A 14017-nucleotide genomic window follows, 5' to 3' on the forward strand; every position below is an offset into this window, starting at 1 on the left:
GGGTTTTCCACGTGTAACCTTTCCTTTTTCGAAGCGCCTCCCCCTTTGGGAGTTCTACTTATTTATTTATCTATTTATTTATTATATCCTTCTCCGTTTTCTTCCTCTGTTTAGACGAACTTTCCTACCTTTTCGGACAAAACCTTTTGTAACCTTCGTCCTGTCTTTGTCCTAATATGTCTTTAATTGATATTAGCCCTTGTGGCCAATAAAACGAATTAATTATTATTATTATTATTATTGCAGCAACAGTGTGTAAAACGGACTACATTATTCAGTGAGTGGCTTAGAATATAGGTAAAAAAAAGTCAGAGGTCTTGTCTGGTTCCTGTGACTTTATTATCGGCCACCATAAATTAACTGTGACTTTATTACCGGTCACCGTGGCTTTAGGAAGACATAACTGCTATGTCTAGCAGCAACTACGTAGAGACTTGTCATTTAGTACTCCGTCTTAGTTTACCCATGATTGAGCAAACTTTACCGTTGATAAAAAGTTGTTCCAGTCGAGACCATTCTACCATTTAGTATGTCTACATGTAGTGAATTTCTTCATTTGAGAAAGTTGTATACTATTTGAGGGAAATTTGACCGGTATTATTTCTAGCAGTTATCCTTGGGGTAGAGATGTAAATAAAGGAAGAATATAAAATATATCATCTCACTTACACAGAAATAGAAAAAGGAGCTTAAAAGGAGTCGGAGTGAAAATACATTTATTGGAGAACATCTATTGCAGAAAAATATAACTTACGATGGAGTACAAATAAAAAGAATGTAAACACTGAAAAATTATAGTCAACGGGTTTATATAAGAACAGGAAAATAAGGATGCTTTCGTTTCTCGTTCCAATTTTCATCCTGAAAAATCTGATTTAACATTTTAAAAAAAACAAAAATCATATCGGATTTCTAAAAAGATGACAGGATTGAATTACGGGTGGGAAAGTATTAAAAGAAAACTGGCTTCATATGGTGTGCGTATATGAGAAATAAAAGAAAAAAATATGCATATTGTTGAAATAAAGTTTCTAAACAATGCGGTGTAGAAACATTTGGTAGTAACGAAACTTAAGAATTATAAGAATATCTTTTCTTAGACAGGAACAAGTGTGGAAGACGTAGAATAACAACAACGCATCGAACTTACCAACATCGAGGACGTGTACGTCCATGGGCCGTGTTGTCTCATAGTCTTCTCCGGAACAATAACCACCAAAAGAAAAGATTCTCTCCCAGAAACTGTTACAAATTGCTACTGCAGCATGGTTGACCCGTTTGGGACCACCTTCAAGATGTATTGTCCACCTCTGCATGCTGCAATATCGTTCAGACCAATAAAAGTATGGAGAAAACCGCTTTAGGTAGCGAGGTTGCTGCAGAAAAGATGAAAATGAAATTAATGTATAATGTGATAATTAATTTTACACGGATAGACTCCGCTATTATGCATCATATATATATATATATATATATATATATATATATATATATATATATATCCCTTCGACGAGAATCAAGTCAACGGAAAGTGAAAACAAAAAGGGAGATAACTCTAAAGGACACGGCTTTAAATAATGCCAAGCATTTTTTTTTTTTTTCTTTTAAAACAGTTTGTCACTATTTCATACAGAGACATTAATAATTTAAATACAATTTGTCGCTTTTATACCACTTTTACGTGATGTAGAAGTATACAACAGTGTTACTAATCTTCAATAACCAGGCAACTTACCTAATTCTGCTTAATATCGGCTTCAAAGGTAATAGAAGCAAATATGTTAGGATCACTTCCTTCGCTTATGAAAACATAACTTTTGAAGATTATCGTTAATAAATAATATATTACTTATCTAAATGCCTCTATCGATATTTCAAAGAGCTAGCTCCCTTATAAATCTCCCTTTAGTCAAGCAACAATGAATTCATGCCCTCATGACTGACATGGGAAGCTTCTGGCAAAGCTGTTCAATTATTGACTATCTGTCATTAATCATCTGAATAATAAAAGGAAATATTAAAAAGAGAAAGACACCTTCATATGATATCGTTCCATAGCAGCGTCTGTTGACTAGACGTTCTCTAATCCTCGCTATCAAAGCTTCAAGGCGTTTATTTCTATCAGAAACCCAATTTTTTTTCTAAATAATTTTAAAAACTAATAGTAATCCCTCACAATCATACGCATGCAACCATTATCCAGCTTTCCTCCACTTCGCACGAATATTATCCACAACCGTCGAGAGCAAAGAAACCCACAACACGACATCGGTGGTTAGCTGAGAAGTTCGCTTTCAGGGTCGAACCCGTTTGGGTTATAAACATTTGATTAATGGAAACTGGTTAAGTACATCATGTACGTACGTACATACATACAATTGTGTGTGTAAATGAACACGAACATACCTATGAATGTACGCATGCATGCATGTGTATTTATATCTTTCGTCGATAGCTATCGGTTTAGGATATAAACAATGTCGAGGAAACTGAAAAACCAGTAGTTTTCAAATGCTGTATCTTGCTATACTTGTTCCGTACCGAGCTATGAACACTCGCTTACCAGTCCAGCTGTGAACTAGTGACCGGCCCATTAGAAACCTGTAATCAACGACACTATTTACTGATTGCGATAAAAATAAATAAATAACATGAAAAACGACTAAACCTCCTCGTATTTCTTCCAATTTTTGATGATGTTTCATATAATCTACATAATTTTCATATAACCAAGATTGTGATAAATGTTTGACTAACCTTTGACAAAACAAAAAGTACTTCAACCTTAAATAGTCATCAGTCATCACAAGACGGATATTCTTTCCACCCATATGCTCTTTGGACAGCAGACTTCACCTCTCCACAAATATAATACATCTAATTGATGTCTTTAGTAAAGCCTACACTGTTGTAAGCATTCTAGTTATGTATCCAGTTTGAAGATACCTTTCTCTTTCCCTCTAACTAGTCTTGGAGGCATTATAAAGGGTCAAGGAACACTTCCTTTTTGCCTGAATAATTAAAACCTTAACTACAATGCACTTACCCTTGTTTGTTCACAATCAGGATCAATTTTTTTTTTTAATAGATTAACCACCTTTAAGTAAGCCTTCATTTGCAAAACGACAATAATAAGCATTTGAAATGAGGTAAGGTGGAATCAAGAGGTTTTGCGAACCCTTTTGCTGTGAGATCGAAGCAATTGATGCTGAGCTTAAACAATTGTAGATCAGGGTTGGCGGGTAAGAAAAAAAAAAAAAAAAAAGCGAGTTCAGAGAAGGAATCCCTTAGAAAATGTTTAGTGAATGATCACCAAGAAATGATACAAATGGTGACAGTTGCTGGCTCACAAGAATGTCTTTGTGGAGCTAGGTGGAAGGAATATCCAGATATCTTGTTCAGAAAATCAAAAACCATTGTAAGTCTGTGAGTGAGTGATTAAAATGTATTGTTGAATGAAACGTTACTTATCATTTGAATGAATATTGGAATCAGTCTAGAATAGTGATGTTTGCACAACACTGTTCTAAACTACCATGGCCTGCATCATTTCTTATTAGTACAGAGAATTGTTGCTTCCTGTACCTCTTTATAATTTCTCCAATCATTACACACTGTTCAGCAAGTTTTCAATTGATAAGTAACTATTCTACTCTGTCTCTATACGAAACTCTTCAAAACTCATCTACAAACACCTTTACTAAATTCATTCTTACAGAAAAATTACAATCTTTATTAGCTGTTTCCAGAATCCTCCACCACAAAAGAAATAATTTTCATACCATTATCATGCAACTTTTGTTTAAAATATAATATAATTACGATGAAAGTAAACAAAGTTTGTTTTAGAAGCATTGGGATGTATTGAAAGATAGAGGAATAAATTTTTTATTCTCAAATGCATGATAATGCTAATAAATAGCGTGATCAGGATAAATTATCCATACATTGCAGAAAAATACGCTACCGGCCAGCCATGATTCATTTTGTTTTAAATGTATTTCATTCAACCTATTCTAATTCTTAAATATACAGCTGTTCTTCCACAAACATCAATAGTTAGCATGCTGACACAGTAAATTGCCCAACAACCTAATAGAGCTACTGATTTCCTTTTATAACAATACTTTAATATTAGTTTCAAATTTTGTCACAAGGCCAGCAAGTTTGGGGGAGAGTGGTAAGTCAATTACATTGACCCCCAGTACTCAACCGGTACCTATTTTATCAACCCTGAAAGGATGAAAGGCAGTGTTGACCTTGGTGAAATTTGAACTCAGAACACAAAGATGCAAGAAATGCCACTAAGCATTTTACTTGGCATGCTAATGATTCTGCCAGCTCTCCGCTTTACAATACCATAATATCAGATGTCCAAAGATAACATTAAAAAAAATAATAACGGAGCAGCCTAAGCCAAAGAACAGGGTTTCATACAATCCATCATATTGGACTTAATGCGTCTGTAGGTAGACTGCTGGTCTAAACTAATTAATAAGAGATTAGATAATTCACAGAGCTGTTTTAAATTTTAGCCTATGTTTAATTACATGTAATCAATAAAATTACACAGGAAACATGTAGCAAAACAAAACCAAAATATTTTTCCTTTTATCTGTCAGTTTTTTTTTCTTTTGTCATAATGAAATTGAAGATTGAAATACAACTCAAAATGAATTTTGCTATGGAAAAAGATATCCTATTGATATGTATTTTATCAAACCCATTTCAGATTACAGAACATAATTGTGAGTTTCAAGTTAGTACATTGAAGCCTATGTTAAATACTATACTAAAAGCTATAAAAGCATATAATGTAATAAAAATAAGCAGACAGGTCAAACCAATAATGTTTCTGATTGGTAGCATTAAATATTAATGCTGTTCATATTCTATGCAAGGTGAAATAATGTGGAATGTTGTTTTTAGTGAAATACAAAAGTAATATGAAATATAAGCATTAAATTAATATCACTGATGCATCACAAAGGCCCAAGTTTTTCCAGAGAGGAATTAACAGAAGTGAGAATTAAAATGGCTTCAGCAATGAAAATGTCACTATCTGATTCAACAGGACATTACTTCTGGTAATATAGTGCTAACAAGCAATTGCATTAATATACATAATATACACCATCATTATCATCATTTTTATGACCAACTTTCTATGCCGGGATGGGTTGAACTGGTTGTCACAGTCTAAGTCATCTGTTATTGAGAGTTGCCTCTTTCTAGTGAAACAACTTCAGAAGTACTTAACTTGGAACAAACCCCAATACCTAAGCATTTGTCAGCTTGGAAAAGCCTTTGACAGGGTTCCACACTCAGTAATCTAGTGGTCACTAAGGAAACTAAGAGTAGAGGTATAGCTTGTGAGGGCTATAAAAAAAATCATGCATACAGGTGAAGTCAGTAATGAATTTAGTGTGCAGGTAGAGCTCCACCGAAGCTCAATCCTCAGTTCTCTTCTGTTTATCAAAGTCTTTCAGGCCACAATGGAGGAGCTTAAGAGCAGCTGTCCAGAGAAACTCATATATATTTCCACAGTACAGCTAATCTTATTAATTTAAATATACTGGACCTAAGGAACAAGCTCAGGAAAGTAAAACAGCCTTGAATTGAATTGCAACATAGAATTCCTCCTGGAACAATCACAACAAATATTAAAATTTTGTTGATCTAAAAGTATTATAAAAAATTACCGAGCATAAAAACACAAATAATCTACAAAGTCAGCTATTTTTTAAAAACATATTGTCAAGTATTTACCTTGTAATTATTGATTTTTATCATGACACAGCCTCCCCACCACTGCCACCACCACCACCATCCTTGAAGAATATGCTCTCATAAATTACAACTGAATATATGCAGAGCAGACAATTTAAAACCCACTTTATCTGTTTACAAAGACAAGTAAAGCAGGTATTAAATTGTTAGACACACCATCTGTTTTTACATAACAATATAACTGTCTCTGTTATGGTAAAAATATCAAAGAATTTTTTTTAGTTGGTCTTCCAACATTGTCATAATTCACTATGTCCAATTATAGCAGCAGACATATATTCCTCTACTAATTCTTGTTACTTAACATTATATCAAAAGTAAAACAGAACACCTGAGAGGCTGATATGCTGGGCCAAATATGCTAAATAACAAATTCAAACCTTACAACTACAGTCATTGTATGTGTTCTTGATAAATCAGAGCACTACTTATCACGGCTTGCCTAACTGGCAAAAATTTCACTCCTTCACACTTCACAGTTAAGTAAATAATAAAGGAAAGGCAGCCAACTATAAACAGCTACTCCAATATTTTGTGAATGTCTAAATTTCCAAAAGCCTTTCCTCTATATCATGGGAAAATAGATGTAAAACAATGAATAAAATTCTTTTGGAAGAGGAAGCAATTGATGTAGCAGATAACATCTCTACCTTCCTAATTACTTTTGTAGTTAGTCTGCTTTAAGAATTCAAGATCTTTTAGATTATGTATAAAATGCAGCCTTTGTTTTCCTAGGCCAAACACAAACATAAGTTACCATTAATTGGGACTACTTTTCATTAATCACATATCCTTTTGAACTACCTGTTAAACCAAATGTATTTGCATCTCATTTTTCCTCACCTTATGTTTTTACTACCTGACTATTTTCTCACCTCATCTATACTTAATCTTTCAGAGGAATTCCAGAACATCTAGAACACGCAGAACACACACAGGTACAGAAATGTTCATTGTTGCCAAGAGGTAACAGTCGTTTAGTACACCTTACGTTAACGAGAGTTATATCTGTCCGTTCCCTCTTCACGGTCAAATGGCTAAACCAATGGTCACGATGTTTTTCAGTATTACGAGGGAGGTAATCAGGAAGGTTTTTAGCGAAAAAAAATGTAAAAAGTATGATTATTTAGTGGATATTGAGTTTTGTATTAACAAATCACCTTTGACTTTTTTGCTTAAATTCTGATGATGAGGATTAACTCTGGATTTCCCCCCATATAAGTTCATGAATTTAGAGATTTGAGATTTACGATACTATCCCTTTATTTCCCATCGTAGATGGGCAGATTTTTTATCTTACTATAATGGGCATTATGTCCGTCTCTTTGTCTGTTCCCTCTTCACAGCCAGACAGCTGGACCAATGGTTACGATATTTTTCGGGATTACAAAGACGGTCATCAGGAAGGTTTTTGGCATTAAAAAAAATCAGAAAGTTTAATTATTTCGCAGATATTGATTTTTGAATTGATTAACCACCTTTGCATTTTTATCAAAAATTCACCGACCACGAGTAACTCTGGATTTTCATCGTATAGTTTGTGGCTCCATCATAGATACAAAAGGGGTCACAAGGACGGTTAGTAGTGAAAATTAAATGTAAAAAAGTGTATGTGATTATTTAGTGGTTATTAAAGTGTGTCAGTCTTGAGCAGGATTCGAAATGGCTAATTGAAGCGGCTGTTGTTTACATCTTAGTTTTGTCAATCAAAATAACCCATGGTACCAGAACATCCAGACATTATTCATATAGAACAGTGAGAGGTATGTCTTAGCTTGATTTTTTGCAAACCTAAAGATGCCGTTTGCACATTCAAAGCAAACAAGGCACAGGACCAGACTTTAGATCGTGTATTTTTACCCACTCCGATGTTTACACATGGCCAGTCATACATCGCTATGGCTAGAGCAACAGACTCCAGAAATTTGAAACAGAAAATATCGTCTACAAACAAGTTTTGTAATCATATTGATATCATCGAAAGGAATATGGTTCATAATTTGAATAAGGAAATTTGTGTACTTTGAATGTATAAGAGTATAAACAAGCGTAAAATAGTGTAAACAACTAAAATAAAGTATATCTAAATAACATTTTTTTCTTAATACTTTTAATGTAGTTAGTGGTCGAAAGCAGCTCTGACTTTCGTTAGAAGTGATCCACGACTTTTTATGATACAGAAGCTGGGAGCCTATTTCAGTTTGGGAGTAAATTGTCATCACATGTCACTTAGTCACAAACACATCATATACCTGCAATAGAATGCTGTATCACCAACAATAATGTGATTTCTTTAAGACATCACCCAGTAATCTATTGAGTTCATTTACACATTTCTCATTGCATAACGCTGTTATGACCTCCCTCCCTCATTTTATGGGTAGATTTGCTAGTTAATCTAATGACATGAAGAAGATGCTCTATAGATTTTTAATACTGGATTTCTATTTCTATCAAGAGGGAAAAAGAGAAATCAAGTTTTGCTCATGAGATGAACTCTCTATTTAAAAGCTAACAAAATACACTTCAGTAATCCAATACTGTATGTAGCTTCTGCTACATATACCTACTTACAGCTGGACTTATTGAAAGAGAAGCAATTGTCACTGATATAACAGCCTGTCTGCAACAAACTATAACCCACTAACCATGGCACTCTAATATGTGAGATATGAAAACATGGTACAATATAAATTGTACTTCTGTTATACAGTGGCTAGAATTCTAACAGACTTTTATGACTGACAGTACGACAAGTTAGTTCAAGAATTCCTCTCTACTGTACAATAAATGATATATCATGCTTGGCTGCTATTAATAAAGATAATAAAATCAAGCTGGGACATATAAATATATATATACATATATTTATTTAAATGAACTATTCAAACACTGAGATTTGAAGTTAGATGTCACTACTGTTCATATCATCTGTGGATAAATTCAAAATTTGATGATATCACCAGTAGTAGCATGGGTGGAACGCAGTTATGATAGCTTTATCAAGCTATGAAATATCATAATGATGCTTAATGAGCATCTACCTGCTAGAAATAAGAGCCAAGTCTTAAATAATCCACCGTAGCGCACCAATATAACAGAGAAAAAAACAGTATGCGAGGAAAACAGACCGAATTAAAACATTTAACAACACAAATAAAAATATTATGCAATTACGGATATCCACAAACCAGGTTTCTGCTTTTGGTTATTTTACTGAAGTAAAAGTAAAGAGAGAAATGTTTACCTCATCTGCCTTTCCAGCGAGCTTCTATTAAAACTGGTCCTGAAAAAGAAACAGACACATCACTAAGTACACTAATTAACAATACTGACTATTTTATATTAACCACCAAAATATTGTGGAGTAACTTATTAGAAATTAACTTTATTTGGCTTGAAAAAAAAGTTTTATTTGACTTGAATAACAAAAAGTAAAAAGATAAATGTAAAAATCAACCATTCATTTTTTTTTTTTTTAAGTGATATGATGCAGAATATAAATATGATATAAAACTCATAATTTTCCAAACGAAATTTGTTCACCTCTAATTTAAAATGTTGCACTATAACCCAAATAACAGAAGAAATAGGCATGGCAGCTAAAACCAACTCAAGGTGGCTACAGTTGACAAAAGATCACAGGTGAAACCCTTCTTCAGGTGAAGTTTAATTCAGTCATCACTGCCCCACTCAGGTGAATCATACAGGCTAAGGTATGAAATGTTTGTGACCCTGAGATACCTGCTGATGGTATGGAAGAGTTTCCAACATTCTGATGGATTCAGAGTTTCTGCATGTGGCAAACCATCTCTGGTGTTTATTTCACCTTAGAGAACACAAATCATGGAACTGTGATAGAGATCTGGATTAAATGAACATGACTCATTCTTCTAAACTAGTAGGACTATCTGTTTGCCCTACAATTTGGCAGCCATTAAAAGAAACAAATTAGAAAACCATGCCAAATCAGACTGTCCAGCTCATGCCAGCATAGACAATGGATGTTAAATGATGATGATGATGATACAACAGGCTTCTTTCAGTTTCTGTCTACCAAATCTACAAATCTACTCACTTTGGTTGGCCAGAGGCTATATAGTAGAAGACATTTGCCCAAAGTGCCACTGCATGGCACCTTGGGCAAGTGGTTGGGAAGAAAGCTTCTAACCATACAGCCATGCCTGCGCCTACAAATACGTTTTAAATTTGTATTTTTCTTTTATATTTGATTGATCAAGAAGACAAGACTGCTCATGAGCCTTCATGGACTCTCAGTGATTGATAAGATTGATGAGGCTAATGTTCCACTTGACCAGTTATAACATGACAGATGAAAAAAAAAGTGAGGGAATTGCAGAGAGATGCTATTTGGAAGAAGAAAGGACTAGACAAAATGACTTGGGTGGCGAGAGGAGATGAGTGACTCAAGATTATCTGAGTGAAGGTGAACAAATGCAGCCAGATCCAAGGAGCAAAAATAGAAAGGACAGAGTAAGGAGACATGTCTATGGGTCAGAGGTTAGAGAACGGTAAGAAGTAACTTCAAGCAAAACAGTCAGATGGCTGTCTTCGTGCAGCCAATGTTGTTTGTGTTGTATAACAGTAGCACAGTCACAGATGTGGAAGCTTGTAGTTATGAGGGGTTGAGGTATTTACTGGCACTGAAAAGAAAATATCAGTATTTATGATACAATTTTTGCTAAGTTAAGAATATATGGTCACCAGGAGAGATCCTTAGTGAAGCTTAGCATTTGTTGTGACATTCAGGGCTCTCACTACATGTTAATATTTAGGGGGAATACAGTATGTAAGTGAAAATTTTCAAAGTCATTTCACTGATTTAATTATTTAATTTTAAGGATTTAAATGTATCAGTTTCAATTAGTCTTCTATCAGAAATTCAGAGTTTAATGGACTCACAAATGAAACTTAAAAGAGTTTTTAAAAAAATCAAAGTTTTTTTTTAAAGAGATAAAATTGTCAACTAACAATACAAATCACCCAAAGAAAAAAACACAAGTTATCTGACATTTTTAACTCGTACTACGTCACAAAATAAAGTTAGTTTTATCACGTAAAAGATATTAACCAAATTGCTATAGAAACAAGTTCAGTAGGTTTTGGTCATACAAACATAACAAATGTTTGAAACTGAAATTTGAATATACAATGCATTCTTCAACAGCCTTATCAGAGGCAGCAGAATTAGAAAGAAAAAGAAAAAAACTTTAAACAGTATATATGTACATATTCCAAGTAATAGTTAACTAGTCAGGATGTAACTCATTATTTTACTCCAAACATTTCAGCAAATAAATTTAGTGAAGCACATTGAAGGTTACATAAAACCACAAATATAAATATCACATTATCAAATGTCCCTTTTAGTCGACACACTGTTGCTTTCCACCTCAGTACAGACATCAATACTCAGGTATCAGAAATATAAATTTAAATTCTGCTAAAACTGTATCATACAACCAAAAAAAAATCATAAAATGAGCAAATAAACTAATTTATTGAAATTAAACTAGACATGCTCCCTAACAATCTTACCACATCTAATACTCCATATCTATGGTATCGTTTGGGCTAAAATTCTTGTAAGATGAATTTCCTCATAGGTTTGAAAGATGTCATAGCTAGTGTCTATGGTATACTTAGGCATGGAAAAACTCAAGGACAAAGTTCGAAAGATCACTGATGAGAAATAAGTCAATCAGAGGATAAATATTTTGTTCACATATTGTCAGCAGAAGGAGTAAAGCCACACCACTAAAAGTCACATCAATCAAAGATATGAAATCTCAGAAAAAAGAAAGAAGTGAATTAGAAACGGTACATGGTATGATAAAACTACTTGTTCTAGTTTTCTCCTGAATAGTCTCACATTACTATTTTAATGAGACAGCTACTCCTCGTATACATTTGAGTTTATATGAGATTCATCTCATGACGAATAGTCTTCTTTTTACCAAAATCAACGATACACACACACACACATTGGCTGATTGATTTAGGTGTCTATGTAATTACAAAGATATATAGATACCCTCGTGGCCTTCTATACCTTGATTCAGTGGAACATAAGAGATTTTGACAGCTGGCAGGAGATGGCAATGGGGAGAGACTGCACCAGTACTAGGCTGGCCCTCATTTTCAGCTGAGTAGATTTGGTGCACCATGAAATGAAGCAACTTGCTGAAGGGCACAATGTGCTGCCTAGGCCTGGGATCAAACTCATTTTATGATCATGAGCTCAAAAGCCTAACCACTAAGCCATGCACTTGCATACATATAATATACAATTACAATGTGATGAAATCTGAATTTCAACAGGTCGGAACTTTATTGGTAAATGATCAGTTTGATGCCGTGATTGCCACAATTAGATCTTGAAAAAATCTAATTTCTTTCTTCACATATAGAAGATTAGATGTTATGCAAAACCAATTTGTATTACAGCTGTTGCTCTCTAATTGTAAACAGAGCATGAATATCTCATACATAAAAGAGAAATTGCAAGAAAGGCTTCCAAAACATTGCAGTAAGTACCTCATTATTGTTCCAACATCTCACACCCAAAGAACAGTATGTGCATTAGTAGTCAAAGTAAGCTGCCATTGTTCACTAAGGGCTGCACAAATAGTAGTCGGTGCTACTAGTATGCTAATGAGCTAATGAGGGAGCATCTACCTTATTGTCCAACACGTTAGAAATAACAGCTAAATCTCTTTCAAATCACATCCTACCATTTTAAGAAAACGGAGACATTTGACGATGTGAACCCTAAATATACTATAATATCTGAAAAGTAAAGAGACAGGATGGCTATGGTTGGCATGCCTTTTGATCATGAGTCTATTTGATCAGGGCTGACCTAGGGCTAAACAACAACAGCTAGACAGTTTATGTCAAGTCAGTGAGGGAACTTTTATGTGGCCATTAAATCCATTAGAAATAACGTTCAAATTCCACACCAATATTTCTCAACCATTTTTTACTTATGAACCCCTTTGATTCCTATTTTACTCTGGTGGACCCTTCCAACCCCTCCCATTGCCATTTGATGTTTAAAAAATCCTATTATATTTTTGAATATTATGAGGAATTGCATAACAAAATTGTTAAAATATTTTGCGTATTGTAGAAATACAGCCAATTTTTTTGTGCCTAAATTTTAACAACAAAATTTAATAATATCAACACCAAAGAGCCATATAGACACGAAATGAGAACCACTGTTGCACATTCTAGAATCTTAAAATGGAAGTTTACACAGGGTAATATAATTTAGCAAAAGATTATAGAATGGCCATGGCTGGAAAGACTTTGATCATAGGTTTGTTTGATCAGACTTGTCCAAGGATTAAACAACTACAACTTCCATTGAATGGTTAGCCAACCACGCCAAACTACCCTGAATATAATACTTGGTAAAGTTAACGATTAAACAAACAGCCTCACCTCGCTACTCTGTCGTGTATTAGAATGTTGCTTGGTTGTTATTTTAAGACTTGTGGTTAGAAATTTCTAAACCAGTTAACACTACAATGTTTTGATAGCGTTATGTTTTAACATACCACACTTGACATAACAGCGTACCTCTTAAACACATTACACTTAACATAATACAGTGCCACTTCAATATAAGACATACATTTACAACAAAAAATATTCAACGTACTTTGATTATGAAAGTTCAGCACATAGAGTTTCAATGGTTACAGTATGAGATATTATAAAATTTGATGACAATACTGTTCTAAATAGGTTTAGTGTTTGTAAAATTATTAAACTTATGTAGACTGTAAATATAGCTCAGTGTGAAGATTTACGAGTAGAACTGTATATTTTGTACAATATTAATTTTTTGCCTACATCAATGAAATAAAATAGTACAGTAAAATCATAATTTAACTCCATCAAAGTGTTTATCAGAATAATAAAACAGCTGTTAAAACAGTGAGAGAAAAGATGATGATGATGATCATCATCATCATCATCATCATCGTTTAACGTCCGCTTTCCATGCTAGCATGGGTTGGACGATTTGACTGAGGACTGGTGAAACCGGATGGCAACACCAGGCTCCAGTCTGATTTGGCAGAGTTTCTACAGCTGGATGCCCTTCCTAACGCCAACCACTCAGAGAGTGTAGTGGGTGCTTTTACGTGTCACCCGCACGAAAACGGCCACGCTCGAAATGGTGTCTTTTATGTGC

At 34.1% G+C, this 14017-nt stretch overlaps 1 protein-coding gene across 3 annotated transcripts in view; it reads right to left on the reverse strand.

Moving 5' to 3' along the window:
- Positions 1–14017, reverse strand: part of LOC106881137 (kelch domain-containing protein 3) — a 59775-nt gene that overhangs the window by 15809 nt on the left and 29949 nt on the right. For all 3 annotated transcript variants that reach the window (XM_014931409.2, XM_014931410.2, XM_014931411.2), the window contains 2 exons: positions 9038–9076; positions 1151–1376 (listed from right to left, as the gene is read on the reverse strand). In XM_014931409.2, coding sequence (XP_014786895.1) covers positions 1151–1316 — 166 coding nt within the window. In that variant the 5' untranslated portion in view covers positions 1317–1376; positions 9038–9076. The remainder of the gene's footprint in view (positions 1–1150; positions 1377–9037; positions 9077–14017) is intronic.

The sequence above is a fragment of the Octopus bimaculoides genome, chromosome 6 (assembly GCF_001194135.2).
Source record: "Octopus bimaculoides isolate UCB-OBI-ISO-001 chromosome 6, ASM119413v2, whole genome shotgun sequence".
Classification (NCBI taxonomy): Eukaryota; Metazoa; Mollusca; class Cephalopoda; order Octopoda; family Octopodidae; genus Octopus; species Octopus bimaculoides.